General features: G+C 34.1%; 1 protein-coding gene and 1 long non-coding RNA gene across 54 annotated transcripts in view; one reads left to right on the top strand and one right to left on the bottom strand.

The window, feature by feature from the left end:
• Positions 1 to 20,000, top strand: part of dlg1a (discs large MAGUK scaffold protein 1a) — a 220,470-nt gene that overhangs the window by 169,596 nt on the left and 30,874 nt on the right. For 49 of the 51 annotated variants that reach the window (XR_015492472.1, XR_015492471.1, NM_001442050.1 and 46 more), the window contains 2 exon segments: positions 691 to 793; positions 18,621 to 18,735. Coding sequence is in view for 49 of the 51 variants with exons in the window: in NM_001442050.1 (NP_001428979.1) it covers positions 691 to 793; positions 18,621 to 18,735 (218 nt within the window). In the remaining 2 variants the exon portion in view is untranslated. 51 annotated transcript variants of the gene reach the window in all.
• The window catches only part of LOC147836384 (uncharacterized), a 76,743-nt gene that overhangs the window by 37,393 nt on the left and 19,350 nt on the right, over positions 1 to 20,000 (bottom strand). For all 3 annotated transcript variants that reach the window (XR_015493781.1, XR_015493782.1, XR_015493779.1), the window contains one exon: positions 18,425 to 18,652. This is a non-coding gene — a long non-coding RNA (uncharacterized LOC147836384). The remainder of the gene's footprint in view (positions 1 to 18,424; positions 18,653 to 20,000) is intronic.

A 20,000-nucleotide genomic window follows, 5' to 3' on the forward strand; every position in this document is an offset into this window, starting at 1 on the left:
GAAAAAAAAAAAAATCTTACATAAACCTTAAGAACAGTATAGCAGAAAATGTTGGTGGTTTTAAAACCTTGACTTTTCCAAAAATGTGGTATACCATACCTGCCAACACTAATATTTTTCCCTGGAGTCTACCGTATTTCATACCCATCTCCCGCCACCCTCCCATTTTGTTATTTTCCCTGTAAAACTCAGTTTTTTGGTACAGTCCGTTACAACCTCGGATCGCCAACTTTGGTATAGTATTCGATCGCAGCGGCAGTCTAGTAGTAAAGTCTAGTAATACTTTGGTACTTGTGAAGTTTACTTGCAGTCAACAGAATGTCTAAAAGAAGCGGTAACCTCTCTTTGTACTTATATTTTAGGAAACACTTTATTTTAAGGTGTCCTTGTTATTATTAATGTAGCGTATATTAATTAGGTTAGTTATATTAATTAATTATATTTACTTGCGTTATGCTCAGAATGCAGGTTAGGTTTAAGGTTGGTTGCATGTACTTATGCATAATTACTTTTAATTGCTATAGTAAGTACATAGAACTTTTGTAACAAGTACACCTTAAAATAAAGTGTCACCTTGTTTTTTTGCCACTATATTGAAATCCATTTGAGTAAAAGATTAATTTTAGGAAGTAAGTTTCCATCAGTGTCTGTGATGTACCGTCCATCATTAATATTGCATGCTGGTTGTAGGTAAATGGAGTGGACCTCCGCAGTGCGACGCATGAGCAGGCGGCCGCAGCACTGAAGAACGCTGGACAGACGGTCACTATCATTGCTCAATACAGACCTGAAGGTGCGTTGACTATTCCTTTCTATTTCAGAGGCTGTTAGTTTTTAAACTGACAAGAAGGGACCAGAACATTTCAACATTCACAAACTTTCTTATGTCTGATTCCATTCACTAATCCGTTCACTTGCTTGGTTTATTTCCATTACGAATAACAGTACGATAAGAAATGGTTTGTCTTTTGTTAATTGTCGAAAGTTTTGTTTAGGCATATATGCAATTGGAGAAGGTTTGTTTGTGTTCAGAGCAGGTTAAGGTAAACCTCTTTAGAACTTATTGCAGCTCTTTATACACAGCTTCCCTGTGGTATAATTTTAAAGAAGAGAGTCTCCATAAGCTGCAGGTTGCATACAATGATTATATGAGGATTCTTCTTAAAAGAATAGATAGCGCAAGTGAATTATTCTGTAAGGTAAGAGTTTGAGCATTTTTTGCTTTGATGAGAAATTCGATGTATAAGTTTATCTGTCGATTGGTGAATTCTCACAATAGCATCTTCATGTTTTTGCTGAAGGTTTACTGAGGTGCGTGAAATTAAATATTTGATGAAAGTATTGGCATAACTGTCTATGTAATGTATATTGTTTGGTTTGCATTGTTTTGTCTGTCTTTTGTACTATTGGATTTAGTTTCTGGGGAAACAAAGAGAATATTATGCTGCTGCTTTATTCAAGTGGTCATTTAATTTGTGAAAGTAATAAACGCTTTGAGCTGAACTGATTAGGTTAAATTCTATATTACTGTACTATTCTATATTATGCATGGTGGTGCAGTGGGTAGCATGATCACCTCACAGCTAGAAGGTTGATGGTTCGAGCCTTGGCTGGGTCTGTTGGCATTTCTGTGTGGAGTTTGCATGTTCTGCCTGTGTTCGCGTGGGTTTCCTCTGGGTGCTCTGGTTTCCCCCACAAGTCCAAAGACGTACTGTAGGTGAATTGAATAAACTAAATTGGCACTAGTGTATGTGTTTGAATAGGTGTTTGGTTGCGGCTGGAAGGGCATCCGCTGCATAAAAACATATGCTGGATAAGTTGGCAGTTCATTCCTCTGTGGCGACCCCTGATTAATAAACTAAGCCGAAAAGAAGATGAATGAAAGACTGAATTCTGTACTGCCTAATTGTTTATAACTGGTTACAGCAGAGAGTCAGTTCATACATGGTGGATTGTGAAAATGAGAAGTATCTCAGCGAAAGAAAACCTCTCACTTCTGTTTGACGTTGTATGTTTGTGTTAATCTTTAGAAATCTGTTCACTTTTGAAGCTTATTTGAATTTTTTTTTTTACCAAGCTGCAACGTTTTAAAATCATATTAGATGCCATTGAAATATGTTTACCTCCATCTCACATGCTACAGTGAGTCAATCAGAGAACTGAACAATAAAACAGTATTAGAAAAAATGGACATCTGTCAGAAAAAAAAGCTTGTTTTTTTCAGTGTTGTTATTTAATAATTTATATTAATTACACTACTATTACTAATAATAATAATAATTCCTTACATTTATTTGGCAATTTCTGGACACTCAAAGCGCTTTACACATTTTTGGGGGAATCTTCTCATCCACCACCAGTGTGCAGCATCCACCTGGATGATGCGACGGTAGACATATTGCGCCAGACCGCACACCAGCTGATTGGTGGAGAGTAGACAGTGTTATGAAGCCAATTATCATATGGGGATGGTTAGGAGGCCATGATGGACTGAGGTAAATTTGGCCAGGATGCCGAAGTTACACCCCTACTTTTTTTCGAAGGACACACTGTGATTTTTTATTTTTGTTCTGCACGTTTGTATTACTGTACGTCTCTGAGGCTCATCACTGTTTTAATATGTTATGATGTATTTTATAGAACTTAATTTGTATTTAACAAATCATTAATTTAAAAAATGTAAATTTAATCGAAAGAAAAATACACAAAAGAAATGATTCATTGTATTTGCTATATATTTTTAAGGTAACATTTTATATGGGCTGAATTTAAATAAAAAATGTAATTTACTAATGTTCAACTTCATTTGTTTGTTTAAATTCTGCCCATATGCATTTTTTTTGCAACCAGTTACCTTTAAAAAACAAAGTAAATCCAATGAATATTTTTTTCAGTGTAGGAATTCTTGAGCATCAAATCACCCAGTGATGCCATTCATCATATGACATTGAAAACTAGCATATAATGACAGCTTAAAATTAAATTTGATGCGCAATAGTTCCTATTATTATGAAACTAAACAAAGTATTTTTGTACTGTTATAAATGTAAACACTGTCTATTAATATCAGTTTAATGTGTTTTAGTTTAATCAAAAAGTAATACCATAGTTCCTTGTTATTTGCGGGAGTTACGTTCTAAAATAACCCGCAATAAGCAAAATCCACAAAGTAGTTTGCTTTATTTTTTTTACCATTATTATAGATGTTGTAAGGCTGTAAAACCCCTCACTACACTCTTTATACACTTGTCTCAGAGAGGCATTAACTTTTCACACTTTCTCTCTTGTTTAAACACTCTCAAAGTTCAAACCTTCATACTATTATAGAATAAGACCAAAGACAAAACCATTTGATCCTCATTTATTTATTCTGTAATGGTGCCCTACAGCCGGATAACTTCTACCTTCTTTTAGCATGTCTAAAAGTTCAACTTTTTGTGCGATGGTTAGCATCTTCATCTGCTTTTTGGGTGCTACCACAGGTGCCTTTGATGGTGCAGAACATTTCGTTGACATTGTGGAGAGAAAACTTGCAACCATACAGTACAGTACTTTAGATTATCATTGGTAGCGATTGAAGAATTAAGTAAATTTGGCAAGCTGAACACAATCTGGACACAGAACACAATGCACTGTGGAAAAACATGTCAAATTGCACTAAAAATATCGGCGAGGCTGCGAAAAGTGAACTGCGTTATAGCAAGAAATCACTGTAATTTATTTTTATATAGTTCTTATAGACCCAAAGGTTTTATAGCAAAGTAAATAATGATTTCATGTTGACTTTAGAATGCCATCCTGCACATTTACAGTAAGTGATAATGTGGCCAGTTTGTGGTCGTGACTCAGAGCAGCTTGTCTTGTTCACCCTGAGGATCAGAGTCCAGCCTGGCCATGCTTTCGTTCTTCTCGGCAGGTCTGGCTGCAGTGTTTATTAAAATGCCAATGGGGGTGATGATGACCGTCAGAGCTTTGGCTGGAGGTAGTCTGAGAGGGTCTAAATTAAGCTTCTGTGCAGGTTCTGTGTGTTTGTGCGTGATCTGAGCTTCTTTCACACCCCTAGCGAGTGTATGTGCGTTCATGTAGCATCTTCTCTGTTTGCTGAAAGCTGTTGTCTTAGCGTGGCTCCTGAGCTTGGCTTCCTGCATGCGTCACACTCTCCTGTTCATGGCCAGCACAGAGCCACTCTGCCCTTCAGTAGCACAACCTACAACCATTCATTCTCTTCATTTTCAGTCAAAGACTGTGGATGATTTTTGTAAACAACTGCAACATAATGCATGCTTGCTAGCTAGTTGGCTATATCTGTACAAACAGTTATTTTTCAAACTTTCATACTCATCTGTTGTTATTTTTTATTTTTTTTGGTTTGTTACAGAACAAATATTTTATATTTTAATATTAGATGTTTCTAGTGGCAATATTTGAAGAATTCAGATGCAAAAACCTCTAAATGGCGTCTAAATTTTTCTTTAAAATGAGTATTTTTATCAGGCTCCTGTTTGTATGTTCAGTAACATCACTTTTATGATAAAGAATAAGTCCTTTTCCTGGTCTTTAAAGTGAAATATCTCAACATAAACAAGGGAGGCTGAGAAAAATATTCATTTTAGATGACAATTTAGATGGCACTTACAGGTTTTTTCATCTGAACTCTACATTTTCTATTCGATTCTATTCAATTTAATTGATAATTTGCATTGCAACAATAGTGTCAGCTTGACATTGTTTAAACATGCTCAAAAATGCTAGAAAAATGTTTTAGTATGTTGCTAAATCATTCTACAAATATGTCTATACTATACAGAGACCTAGAAGGGAGGTGATGGTGGAGGAAAAAAATGGGTGGTAGAAATTGAGAAATGAATAAAAAAGGTCTGCATTTTCTATTCATCAAAGCTGTGCATTGATCCTCTAAACAAAGCAATATGAGATACATTTGCTGCTCTTCACTTGTTTAATAACAGAGATGTCACTTTAAATGGCGTGTACAGAAGCTGATCTGGGATCAGTTTATCATACGGAGCGTGTCCCGGCTAAATCAGAAGGGTTAACATGAATAAAGTGATCAGTTTATGGAACAACAGTTTTGCGAGAGAAAGCGAACCATCTTTTTGAGGGAATGCGAAAACGTTAAAAAAAATATATATTTTCCTGTCACTAATTTTTTAGTTTTTCCCATCCATTTTTTTTTCCACCCAGTATTTTTCCCATCACTACCCTTCCAGGTCTTTGTAGGAACATGTAAAACATTAAAGGAACACTCCTTTTTTGAAAAAGCCAAATTTTTCAAGTCTTCTAAAGTTGACTTAAACAGTTTTTTTAAATTCATTCCACCGATGTCATGTTTTGGCAGGGTCACTTTTAGCTTAGCTTTGCATAATTAATTGAATCGAATTAGACCATTAGCATTTCTTTTAAAAAATAAAACTTTTTTTTTTTTTTGGCATAAATTTACTATTTAAAGCTTGAGCCTTCTGTATTTGCATTGTGTAATAAGACCAACAGACTTGGTAAAAGGTTCCTACAGTATATTATAATCTAAGCCAAGATTTACAGTATAGGGTAATATTTATTGCAATATTTATAAAAAAAGGACCCCTCCAGAACAGGAAACCAGCTGAATGTTCAAAAATGGTTCCCGTCAACTATTCAATTCTAGGAGACTTGAAAAAATAAGCCTTTATCAAAAAAAAAAAAAAAACCTTGACTGTTATAATGTTAGCAAGTGTTAGAAATGTGTTAGTAATATTTAATGTTAGAAAATATAAAAATCATTATTTTTGACATTGGAATTCGCTCAGTGTGCTGGTAAAACTAAACTAGTTAAAACATGTCAGTAAGATTGTGTATTATGTTGTGTATTAAAAATGTTAGCAATGTGCTAGCAACATTAAGCATGTTAGCAAGTGTTAAAATATGTGTTTAAATTTAAAAAAACGTTTAAACTTAAAAAATATGCTTGATGCCATTGATGCTATAGTATGCTCAAAACATGCTAATACAAATGAGCAAATAAGTTCAATTAACATGTTAGAAACATGCTAGTAACAATAAAACATGTTAGCAAGTGCAAAAAGGTTATAAACGTGTTAATGAGCTAGCATTGTTGAAATGTTACAATACGCTAATGCAAGTGAGCAACAGGGTAAAATTTTTTATAACATTTCAAGTATTCAAAATATTAATATACTAGCAGAATTAAAATGTGCTGGTATCTGAACGTTAAAAATATGGTAAGACATGCTTGATGCATATGACATTAAAATGCATTAACATTGTGCTAATTTAATGTAACAGTTGGATCAAATTAACAAGACAGAAATATGCTAGTGAAATGCTTCAAGAGACAGAAAACCCTTTCAAAAATTTAAAAGTTTTACCTCTTATAACACCAAAAAATATGTGTTAGACAAGAAAAATAATTTTTACTTAAACCACAGTAATCCCAGATCAACCATGGCTATTCTACACTAACCATTTTATCGCCATTTTTGTTTTGTTTTTTTATATATAGCAATTACATGAATGCTTTTCAAAGGTTTTTTTGAGAACATAATATTTGTTTAACTTTTCCCAAAGCAAAGTCTGTCATCCCCTTTTAATACTGTTGCTGTCGATGAGTCAGAGTTGCTTTCCATACAGAGTCCCCTCATCTGCAGTCTAAATGGTCTTATGTTACAGCATGGGTGTCAGTTTCCAAGGTTTCGGCTCATATTGCTCCTCTCAGTTTGCATATGGATGGGAAAGGTTATTAGGTTATTGGATTTGAGTAGAGTGTTAATATTTGTTTTTTTCTGTAGAGGTCTAATAACATTTATTACAAATCTCAAAAAGAAAACAACATATTATAGTTTTAATTTTTAAAGCTTTAGTCTGTAAATTACCACAGTATATATCTAATTTGTTGGAGTACTCTTCAAATACTCACAATACCAGATTAGCAGATATACACGATGCCGTTTTTCACACAGTGTTAGGTCGATCTGCATTCTCTAAGTTTGCTCCAAAGGTATGGAATGAGCTTCAACATGTATTACATATGAAACCCGTACCATCTATCGCTATATTTAAAAATATTTTAATTGTTTTAACAATTCTTTATGGATTATACTATTTTTGTGTGTGTCTATGTGTTGTGACATGTTTTTTTTTTTTTTTGTTTTTTTTTGTAACTTAATACCTGTCTTGACCAGGACTCCCTGGTAAAAGAGATATTGTATCTCAATGGGATATTCCTGGTAAAATAGTAAAAAAAAAAAAAAAAAAAAAAAAAAAAAAAATATATATATATATATATATATATATATATATATATATATGTGTGTGTGTGTGTGTGTGTGTGTGTGTGTGTGTGTGTGTGTGTGTGTGTGTGTGTGTGTGTGTGTGTGTGTGTGTGTGTGTGTGTGTGTGTGTGTGTGTGCTGTTTGTTCCAACTACTTAAATAAAATAATATTTCAATATTTCACAGAGACCTAAATGTTTTATGTTAATTCCAATTTTATTTGTGAAAACAATTACGTTATCCACATCGATATTTGTTGGGACAACATAAAGGAAATTGTGTGGCACCCAGAGTTTTATGAACATATACAGACCCTACAGAAATGATCAACCTTCAGTCTGTGTTGTGGTCTTATTTATTTATTTTTTACTCAGACTCGCATACACTTCATGCTACTTTTTTTGTAAAATCATAATAACATACTTTATGTACTTTGTCTCTGCAGTTTTTATGTAAAATGAACACCACCAGCCAACAGCTTTTGTTCATTTTCACTGTAAAAATAGCTGCAACTTTCCATTTAAACTTTCTGTGTTTATGATTTATAAGTGATATGTACCCTCAAGTAGCATATTTCAAAAGTAGCATAATTCAAAATGTAACATATAGATGTCACCACTTCAATATGTTCCCTCTGCCACCATGCTTGCTGTCGCCACAGTGGTAGTAGGTGCACCTGCAGCTTTTGACCGCTGGGTGGCGTTTTAACACTAGAATCGCCAGAGGTCAGTGAAGTCCGAAAATCACCAATCCGGGTAAATTTTACCCAGCACAAATTTAGATTAAAAGGTGCTTTAAAAATAAATAAATAAATAAATAAATAAAATTTAAAAAAAAAAATCCTATTTCATTGTTTTTCGCCACTTTTAACAAAAAGTGCCTAGCCTCATGAAATTTTTATTTCAGCATAACAAGATTATTTTGGGAGTAGGTTTTGAGTAGGTTAAAATATCTAAGTTTAAACTTATTTCTCTTGACTCTCCATCATTTATTGCATTTTGTGTTTTAATAGCTCTACAAATTGCCTTCTTTTAGTCATTGTGACTTTATTATTCTTTTATAAACACTAATTCAGTGACTGAAATTGAAAGTAAAAGTCATTGGTAAGTAATTTCAAACATTAACAGTGCATCAATACAAGCATTTTTTCATAGTGTATAGGTATAAATGTCCCACTTTTAAATATATTTTATCTAAACAATTTTTAATACCTGGGAATTGTAAATAAGACTATTTTAGTAAGTCAATGACTGGGAGGTTTAATTCTTTTATTGAAGGTCTGTTATGTACATTTGAATAACAGTGATGGGTAAAATTGACCCCATAGATTTTCAGTTTTGCCTTTTCACAATAGATAGGACGGTACTGTATGTGTACCTTATGTGATGTGATGTTTTCTTAGTAATAAACATGCTTTAACATTATACTGTTTTTTTTTTTTTTTTTTTTTAGAAAAGAGACAATACATGTTGAGAAGGCTGCAAAAATTAAGCAAATATAAGAATTTAAGTTAGCCACCATAGTGCCCTATTAAATTACAAATTTTTATCTTCAAATAAATAATTATTTAGACCTATTTAATTATTCATTTATTATTTATGTACTATAATAAAGACATAAAATAAGATAGTAAAATATAATCATCAACCAAAATCTAAATGAAAACAAATGAAAAAGCTTATTTATTGACTGTCTTAACTTTAAAATAACAAACACTGTACATCTCTCTTTATTTAGGCTAAAGCACTGCTTTATTTATGTATTTATTATTTATTTTGCCCTACGTATTTGTACGTATGTTTGTTCTTTCCTTTTAGTTGTCTTTTATTTCTTTAATTTTATTTTCCAAAATTAATCCTCTTTTCACTTATCAAGAAACTGTATATTTTTGTCCATTCGCATCCTGTCCCTTTGTGCACACTGGTGGCATAGTTGCAAACCTAGATTATACCTAAAACACATTCTTACTCCTTTTGTGCGGCGGCTGTGCCACTTACGCCGGTATTGCTAGTTTTAAAGTGCCACCCACTATATTTCAGAATGGCAAAAATGTTGACAGCACCCACTAGTGGATTTATCATTTGAAACTTGCAGTGAAGCAGGCTGAGGCAAATATTTCCTGTGAGTCTGGGCTGATTTTTAGGTTTTTATCTAGAACAGATATTCCTCTCTTCATCTCACTCTTCTGGCCAGGATTCAGTCATCGGCCACAGGTGCGAACAGGGGTTCAGGCTTCTCCCTATGGGAGGAATGAGATCAGATGAGATCCATCTCCCTCTGCTCTCCATATGCATTGTGTGACAACATGCATATTAAAGCCTCGCGAAGCGCAGATGCAGCCCTCACTTTGACCAATGACTGCTGAGGAAAGCCCCTGTAAACCCTCCAGGACTTCTCATAGTGAACATGTCAGTGCTGTGTGGTGTTTTTTTTTTTTTCATTATTTGCCAAACCCAGAGGATGCTTTGGAGATCTGACTGAAGAGCAGATGTTGCGGTGTAATGATTGAACTAGGGTGCAGTCGTGTATTCAGAGCCTCCATCTTGTGAAAACAAATGGCATTAAATGGTGATGGTGGAGCTGTGACGGGAAATGAAGCCCCTGAGGGTCGGACGGCTTTGATCAGAGGGATTTAACGGCTTTGAGGATCTGTGCTGGAGCTTAAACACATCACTGTCACACACACGCGCACACACACACATTTCTGTGATCTCGCCTATAGTTATTTGCACAATTACAGAAAAAATTACCCATTACACTCAGCTCAACTGAAACAAGCACTTTGTAAACAATATTTTTAATGATATTTCAAAATATATACACTACTAAAATGTATTAAGTAGTAGTTATACTAATGTGCTTATATAGAGAGATGGCTGATTGTATATTCAAAAATCTTCATTAAATTGCCTAATTAGCCGTTAAAACATAATTGTCCAGCATTAAATATCCATCCCCAGATAACAGTACATCTGGACTTGCTAATTTAAGCGTATTTGAGTTGTGTTTTGTTAGAGATAGCAACACAACGCTGTAATGCTTAGATGGCTTGTACAGCAACAGCACTTGTGTCAAAAAATGAGTAAATCTTCCTTTAATGCCTTGAGGTGATGACTAAAGTATTAAGTCAATATCATGTAGAAACTGAAAGTGCTTTAGCGACATACAGTAGCGCTGCACGTTCACAAACTTAGTAAGATTAACGAAAACTAAATCCTCAGTTGGTAAAAAAAAAAAAAAAATCATATTTATGAGCTCAGAGCTGTCTGATTTTGACTTGATGATGCAGACATTTTGTGAATGTTTTTTTTTCCTAATATGTCTACAAAAGCACATGGAGGAAAGTGAACTGTGACAGACCTTTTATAGTTATATATATGTTTTTACAGTGCATCCAGAAAGTATTCATAGTGCTTCATTTTTTCAAAAAGTTACAGCCTTATTCCAAAGTGGATTAAATTAATTTATTTCCTCAAAATTCTACACACAATACTGCATAATGACAAGGTGAAAAAAGGTTTTTTTAAATTGTTTCAAATTAAAAGAAATAAAAAAAAAAAGAAAAATCACATGTACAGTGGAAGTCCGATTTATCAGCCCCCCTGTTTATTTTTTTCCCCAATTTCAGTTTAACAGAGAGAAGGTTTTTTTCAACACATTTCTAAACATAATGGTTTTAACACTTCTATACAGCTTAAAGTGACATTTAAAGGCTTAAAGGTGAAGTAGGTGATCACTTCAGAAACATTTTTTGTTGTGCTGGTTGAAAGTATCTTCACAGTCCAACAGTAATGATTAAAGTAAATGATCTAAATGTATTTATAAGTATTTTTATATTCAGGGTAAGGGATAAAACTAAAAAATGTTCATCCAACTAAATATTGTCGGGCCAACATCTCCCAAAATTCTGATAAGTAGCTCAAACTGTCAGCAAATTTAGATCTGGACTTTTGCGCATCTGTTCACGCAGATCCATCATTCGCACGTGCCCGCCTGCATGAGCGCCGTGCGTTCACGAGACAATCACAGAAGCGGTAAAATTAAATGCTGATTTGAAATTTTTGAAAATCCTGAATCACTATTGAAGTTACCTTAGCATGCTGGAGGAAGGACGACACCATGGCTGAAGTATTTCTGTTAGACAGTTCTGTTTTAAAACTATTTTAGTCAGGCTAAGCTTATGTTGGATTATCTTGTGTTATGAATGTTTTATATGCACAGATGTGTTGTTTAGCCACTGAAATCTCCCGGTAAAAGATTAATGTGACTATTTTCAGTTTTATAAGAGACCTTTTTACAGCATCAATAATGTAGATTTTTATTTAGTTAACAACAAAACATCAGTAAATAGCGCTATTCCGCCTAACCTGCCTTTATTAAGCTGAAGTTGCTTTTATATTCACATTGGGTCATTTTTAAGCAATAACATCCTTCCTATACTGTTTACCATGCTACTCTGAATATTCGCTCTGCAATAGCATGTAAGTATGGCTTAGTAATAAGTGAAATTCCTGCATGCCGCTAGTCAAACAGTAACTAATTCAATTCAATTCAGCTTTATTTGTATAGCGCTTTTACAATGTAGATTGTGTTAAAGCAGCTTCACATAAATGGTCATAGTAACTGGAACAGTGTAGTTCAGTTTTTAGTGTTTAAGTTCAGTTCAATTTAGCTCAGTTCAGTGTGATTTAAATCATTACTGAGAGTTCAAACACTGAAGAGCAAATTCATCAATGTGTAGCTCTACCAATCCTGAACCATGCGAGCCAGTGATGACAGCGGAGAGGGAAAAAAAACTTCACCAGATAGGAGTGAAGACTAAACTAACTGGTGAATAACATGAACTAATCGAGGCGTGGCTTTGAATAACAGTCGCTCCCCGCCGTTCAAAGATAATATGCTTAGATAATATGTTAGCATTTTGTCAGATGACCTACTGCAACTTAAACTAGGTTACTTTTCTATTATTTATGTAGACACTTATTTATTAAAATGCTAAAAGCAATTCTACAAATGAATGTCTGCTTTTGTACCATATATTTAATATATTTTTTTATTGATTATTGTATTTATCTAAATAATCGACAATAATTATTGGCTTACTGGGATCACTATATTGCTCATATAGAGGAAGTGTTAACATCCAGCATTTTTCCTTTAGACCTCAAATAATACATTGATTTATCTGTGACCAAATTGTGTCATAATGTCATTTCTAAATTTAACTGCTCCTAATGATTGTTCCCTCAACGTTCTTTCTTTTGAAACGTGACTCAAAATGTCTTTTTTCCTCTTTCTGTCTCCTTTCTTTCTGAAAGCCCCTTAATTGTTTTGTTGTTTGACACAGAATTGATGACGTTGACAGACCGAAGTCTTGATAAATGTGAAAGCCTTTCAGTGTTCAGCGCAGCACATGCATCATTACATTCATAAAAGTCTTCATTCAAACCCAGTGCTAGTGGTTGGTTTGTGGACTTGATCGTTCTCAGCTCTTCATTATGAATGAAACTTTGGGTTTCTGTTTTATCTAATTATAGACCTTTGTTTGTCACCAGAGACCTGCATACATTCCATTACATCTTATTGTCTATTGTTTATTTACTGAGGGTAGAGAGACATTTATTGAAGTTCATTTAATGTTTTACAGTGTTTATGAAATATGCATGTTTCAAAATATGCAAAATATGTTTAAAAAAACCCTTATCGTACATATTTCATGGCTTGTAAAAAAAAAAAAAAGTGTTTCACATCTAAATGTTGTAAAATAACACAGTTAAGTCAAATTATTAGCCCTCAAGTGAAATTTGAATGCTTTACAACATGAAGTTTTTTTTTTAAACACATTTTTAAATGTAATAGTTTTGATGACTACATTCCAATAACTAATTTATTTTGTCTATGCCATGATAATAGTACATAATATTTTAGTAGCTATTTTTTCATGATACTAGTAATCAGCTTAAATTTAAAGGCTTCACTAAGGTTAAATAGGTTAGGCAAGTTAGGTAAATAAGGCAAGACATTGTACAACATTGTTGTTTAGCCAGTCTGAAAAAATAGGAATAAGAGACCAAACTAAAAGAAGTAAGGCTTTTTCCAGGATAATAAAATAATAATAATATAAAATAATCAGAAATAATCCTTTCTCTGTTAAACATCACTTTGGAAATATTTAAAAAAAAAATTTAAATTGTATATGATTGCTTAAAATGTTGTCTTCAACTGTACATCATGGCTAGTAATATAGTTATTTATTTTCGATTATATGCATAAAATAATGCATTGTAAAACATTGCAGGTAAAAAGTAGGGATGTTGTGATCAGGTTTTTTTTGTCCTTGAGTCCAAGTCCGTAAATTATTGAATATTATAAATGTTATATACCATGGGATATAATGTTATATACAGGGATATCGATGATTCACACTAATCATTCATAACAGAGATTCATTCAAAAATGAATCGCTCCCTCCGTTGGAATTAGAAGTGAAAGCGGGAGAGGGGATTTGTTGCAGGACATGGATTAGATCACATTTAGCAGTATAGGAGATAATGCATTTCCATGCACACAAACACATGCTCTTTATTGGCAATGCCTGTGCAGTCACATATCCATCGATGTAGAAAAGTGATGTAAAGTTATAATATTCCTAATTAGAAAAAATATATTTGCATAGTGACCACCGGGTAAACTCCTGATCATAGATATATGTATAAATGTTTACATATCTATGGCTCCGGATGACCAGTCCTCCACTACAACTTGGTCCCACATTCTTAAAGAAGCGCTGCCCTGTACTAAAATGGCAGCACTTTTGACGCATTCCTTCCAATAGACAACAACAGCGTAGGCGACAACTAATGTAAATATCTATGATTCTAAATAAGTACTTTGAACAATATTTTTTCTGAGTGTAGTAAAGTACAGCTTTGCATTTGCAAATAAAAACAAAAGCTACCGCATAACAAATATGACTCATGTATATTTTATTGTGTTGCTTCACAATTTTTGAAAGGCTTTCCCCGACAGTCAGACTAAATTTCCTTTACTCTTCTAGCACAGATACTGCTTTCACCATTTCATCAAATCCTTTTCTTGCATGTATTCTCATATGCCTCAGCGATCTTTGCCTCAGTTTAACTCAATTGTTTCACTTACTAAAATAAAGGCGTTGTTTTAGCTAAACAAGCCAACATTGGTACGGCTGTGACTTCACACAGAGATAGAGAGAGAGAGAGAGAGATAGAGAGGGAGGGGTGCACTAGTGATTCAAGCACTGTTTAGTCCATTAGCATCTGTTATGTTACTGTGCTGTAGGTGCTCAGAGAGGCTTTGCGTAGAAGCGTCCGACTAAGGCAAGTTACGCACACACACACTCAAACACACACGCTGGCGCACAGGGAGAGCAGCTGTGTGTGATTTGGGAGCTGTTCTTCAGCACCACAACACAATTCAACTCAGACACGGAGACAAACGCTTGAGAGAAGAGTCCGTAAGTACGATAATTTACTTTATCAGTAGTGAGAGTGTTAAAAATGCCAGTTTAATGGAAATTTGCGTGTAGAGTTGGGTTTTTGAAAAGAGTGTATATCATTATCATAATGTTATAGTCATATTTTTCCTGAAGATGTCATTTGTTTGAGATTTGACTTGACTGGTATTGCCTACTTGGTTTGCATTTACATATATTGTGGAGTAAGTTTTTCTTCTGCTTTCAAAACCTGTCTTTAGCTCTTTTGTTCTTGACACTGTATCTAATGTCAGTGTCACTCATGCTACATTCATCGGTTGAATGTCTTTCTTGTGTACTCTGAGGTCAAACGTCAGAGGAAAGAGCAGGAGCCACTAAATAGGTTAAACTGCTGAATAATTCATGAACATTTTCACTCTTTCAGTCTAGCGTGAGCTAACTCTCCTCACGCAATTTGATGACGAATTCTTCGTATCTTTCTTAACTGAAGTCTGTAAGTTTTCTGTTTGGTTTAAAAATTACCAAAATTAATTGTTAGTAAGTGAATAATCAGTCTGTCAATGACATCAGTAAATTTACCTTACACTTAAAAAAATAACAACACAAAAACAACAGCACAATTCTTGAGATTTCATTGAGACGACTACATTTTTTTTATGTTCAATCCACATAAATTTGTTGAAAGTGTTAAGTTAATTTAATCAATTAGTGTTGAGACAAGATGAATGAATTGAGTGGAACCCTGCATTTTTTTACAGTGTAGTATAATTCACATAGTTTGAGTAGTATATGGTTTATATACAGTAAGTGTTCACTGGAAATCCAGGTTTGCCGCTGGTGGTCTTTGCGTCATTACAGTACGTCACGTCTGTATATAGAATCATACAGAAGGACTCCCGGCTAATATGCTGTATGAGACCTGAGGCAGCTGCAGGTGGTGAATCATTTCCAGCCTCTTCTCAATAATGCTGGAATAATTAACCTTATCATTTGCTTTACATTGTTTGAAATTCAAAATAATGGCAATCAGTGATTCATTGAAATCTACAGGTAATATACTAATAAATACATAGTCATGCTATGTTGGTGTGCTTACTAACATTTAACAAATTGAAAACAAAGTATAACAGTGAGAATAAATTGATGTGATGTTAGCCACTTGATCATTTTAAACATCCTGGAGACAAGTTAAGCTTGTGCTTTTTATCAGACATTTTTGTAACATTTATGCTCAAATGATTTTCACTGGCAGTGAGCCGAATGAAAATCAAAGCCAGAGCTTAATGATTGCAAAATCACTCCCTGATGTTAGATAGTGCTTATTGTAAGACAAAAAGGCATGATAAACAGTTAGTGGGAAAAATGTACAGGCCCTGGAAGATAATTAAGGGTTACACTTTAAAATAATGGTCCATTAATGAATGTTAGTTGATGTATTTACTAACATTAATTAAGTATAAATAATCTTGTAAAGAATTTATTAATTATAGTTCAGCATTAACTAATGTATTATTAAATACTAACGTTGTGCTTATTAACATTAGTTAATTTACTATTATTTAACTTAAATAACATTGCGTTAACAAAGATGAATAAATGCCATAATAAATGTATTACTAAGGCCGCATTTACACTGCACTGTCAAGTGACTCAATTCCGATTTTTTTTTTTTTCCTCCCATGTGGCACAGATCGGATATGGCCCATGTACGTGTAAACAGGAACAAATCACATGGATTCCCATTTACTCAAATCAGATTCAGGCCTTGTTCAGATGTGGAAATTTATCCGATATGAATCAGATCTGTGTTCTCGTGTCTGCAGTGTTAGCAGGTAGATCGGATTTTCACCTGTCAATGCGAGTCGGGCGTCATTAAAAACCATAGCGAATGACGTCAAGTCTGAAACTTTCATTTCAGAACAGACTTCAGCAGAGTCCCAAACCTTAAATCTCACACACGAGGACTTAAACAGCTTTTGCATTGTCATATATAGCACAGGTATTTCAGCATGTAAATGAGAGCGAGAGAGCACAATGTCCATGTAACCAATATAAACTAATGTAAAACTAGTGCATACATCACGTGCATAAATCTTTTTTTCCTGGTCATTTGCCGTGTGCTGTGTAAATGCAGTAAATCGGATACGAGTCACTTTTAAAGATGATGTAAGCAGGTCTACAAAAAAAATTAAAAATCGGATACAGTCACAAAATCGGTATTAACCATCAAGATCTGCAGTTTAAATGCAGCCAAATAGTTTATTTTAGTAAAAAGATTAACTAGCATTAACTAATGGACCAATATTTTAAATTGTTATTAAATTAAGTGAAATGAATCTCACCATTAAGTTGCTATTTGCTCTGCAATTCCTCTATAACAAATCTGTCTTATCAACATTTTTATAGTTGGTGTCTCATTTATTTTACAAGCTCCTTGTATTCAGACACCAATGAAACAAGCAGCTCCACAATCATTTTTTTTTGATGCGTCGTCTTCCTTGTTAGAAATGTGTGCTTGCCTAAACAATATTGTGTTTGAGCGCCGATATGTCTTATTTACTATTACATCAGTAATGTAAACAAAAGTGCCAATCCCAATGGTCAATCATGCTTTTAATATGGCACATCAAACCAATTAAAATTGCCTGAGGCATTCTTTTAATTATACTTTTAAGAATGGCATTTTTTGTGTTGGTGTGATTTCGATTAATGGCACAGCTCTATCGCCCACCCAACTCCCCCTCTCTATAACTACTTTCATATCAGAATAAAGGCAAAACCCAATAAAAATCAGTCTGTGCAAAAAAAGGGAATCAACAACTTTGAGATCACTGCGCACCTTCTCATCCAGTCTTCAGACCAATGAAATGCTTTCTAGTATCTGAAACCTTTCAGCCCCTACAAACAATGACTGAAATCTGTTATTCATTCACAAGCATCAAATCGTTTATATCAAGAGTTCACCTAAATGCTTACATGTGTAAAATAATTTGCGTTAAATTATGTTTATATTAGTCAACAATTATGGAGGAACCACAAAAGGCTGAGTTGCTTAAGTGTTGTATGCATCTTCACTCACCTCTCTACGGCAAGCCTTGAGGGGGGAAATGCATTGCACACACATACAAACACAGTCAGCATACAAGCAACTAGGACATTCAAAATGGACTGGCTACACACAATAACACTATATGAAGCATATAAGAACTAAACAAAACAGAGCATGTAAGTATGCTTTCCATTGGGATGAAGGGAACTCTCACGGTTTGATCTGGCCTAGAGACTTACAATATACAGTAAATCAAATGCATGAGTAAATGCAGAACATTTCAAACCCATGTGAAAAGTGGATGGAATTCTGTACCTTTTTTTTAAAAGCAGAAATGATTAGACTCTGTTATACGGTACTTGTATACTATGGCTATAATGAGTCTCTTAATTCATCAACTCTGATTGTAAGAGCTGTATGATTAACAAAATGCTATAGGCCATTTTAAAAAGGGGAGGAGCTATTAAGTTGACATTGCATCACACATTTGAAAACACTTCAGAAGATCTTTAAATAAGAGTTCTTAAATAAATCAGGCTGCATCCGACCACTTTACTGCTTGCACACATGTTGATGATGATACATGTGTCTGCTTTTAAATGTGCCTTTATTGACATACCTCAAACAGAGATGATCTCCTGTTGCTGTAAATCATGCCTCTTTCTCAATCCCTCTCTTTATGTTTGAGTTTTCTTCCTTCTCCGTTAGCTTTACCGATCCACCCTGAGGCTTTAGGTGTCTAAGGTTTTTTTCTTGTTGTTTATCTCTGCTCGGCGGGATAGCATGTGTGATGGTGTTGTCTGTGTTTCCGACAGAGTACAGTCGATTTGAAGCCAAAATCCATGATCTACGGGAGCAGATGATGAACAGCAGTATTAGTTCAGGCTCCGGCTCATTGCGGACGAGTCAGAAAAGGACGCTGTATGTCAGGTGAGCTCTTTCTGGTTACAGGACATTTGACTTCCCTGACATGCTTAGATCCGACAAGACAAGATGTGTTGATCTCTAAGGATCTGTGGCATCTGTGGCATTAAAGCAGTTTGCACAGTGCACACAGTACATAGTATAGACACACACACACACACACATACACACACAAACTAACACACATATTATTAGTAGTAGAAGTAGTAAATGTTTTAATATGAATGTTTTACAGTGTTCACTGTTTATTAGACTCAAAAAATCCTGTTTAGTGAAACTAAATATGCAGCAAGGTGCTGTAACACAGGCAAAGTTCCATGAACACATTTACAAAATATTACCACACAACATACAATACATCTCCCTTCCCGCTGGACTCATTTAATGACCTAATGGCTGCCATTATAAAAGAATTTCTAATTCTATTCGTCCTGCAAATAGAAACTCTTAAACAATGACCTAATGGCAGCAGCTGAAACACAGAGTACAATGGATGATACCCTGAGCTCTCTTTAAAACATAATTACGGTAAATAACCATTGGACCAGTTTGGTTAAAACCGATGATCTTGCCTGCCATCTTTACAAGGCAGGGCTCGAAATGAACTTTTTTACTTGGTAGCACCAGTGCTCCCAACTTCAAATATTTAGGAGTACTAAAAAGAATTTAGGAGCACCAGAAAAAAAATTAGGAGCACCCACCAAAAATAAATGAGCACAATTGCAAATTGTATTTAAAGAGATTTATTGTATTTTAAAACAACATCAATTATTAGTACCAAAAACCAGAAACAGCTATTTAACTAATGCTGAGATGACATTGATATTTGTGTGCAATAATTCCAGAATGTATGTCTAATAATCATAGAATATTAATGATGATGAAAATGACAATAATACTAACAATGAATTACATTTCTCATTATGATACTGCCTTGAATGTGCTTGAATGTAAGTTATCTGCTATAAAAGGTCTGTTATTTTCTGAAAAATAAATGTATAGTTAGCATCAAACAAAAATGAAGCATTGCAGTAAGAAATATTTATTTTGCACTATTGTTTTTATATGCATGTCAATTTAATAAATAATAAATTTGCGCCAAAACAAACAAAAGACTATAATAAATCATTCAATCCAAGGCAAAGAGCTTTAAGCAGTCATCAGTAACTAAATAGCAAAATAATATACAACTCAATAAAGAACGGACAAAAGAAAGTCTCACTTCTATCACTCTTTTAAAGTTTTGACTTCAGTTTGTGTCATTTTAAATG

This window comes from Danio rerio, chromosome 6 (genome assembly GCF_052040795.2).
Source record: "Danio rerio strain M-AB ecotype USA chromosome 6, GRCz13ab, whole genome shotgun sequence".
Classification (NCBI taxonomy): domain Eukaryota; kingdom Metazoa; phylum Chordata; class Actinopteri; order Cypriniformes; family Danionidae; genus Danio; species Danio rerio.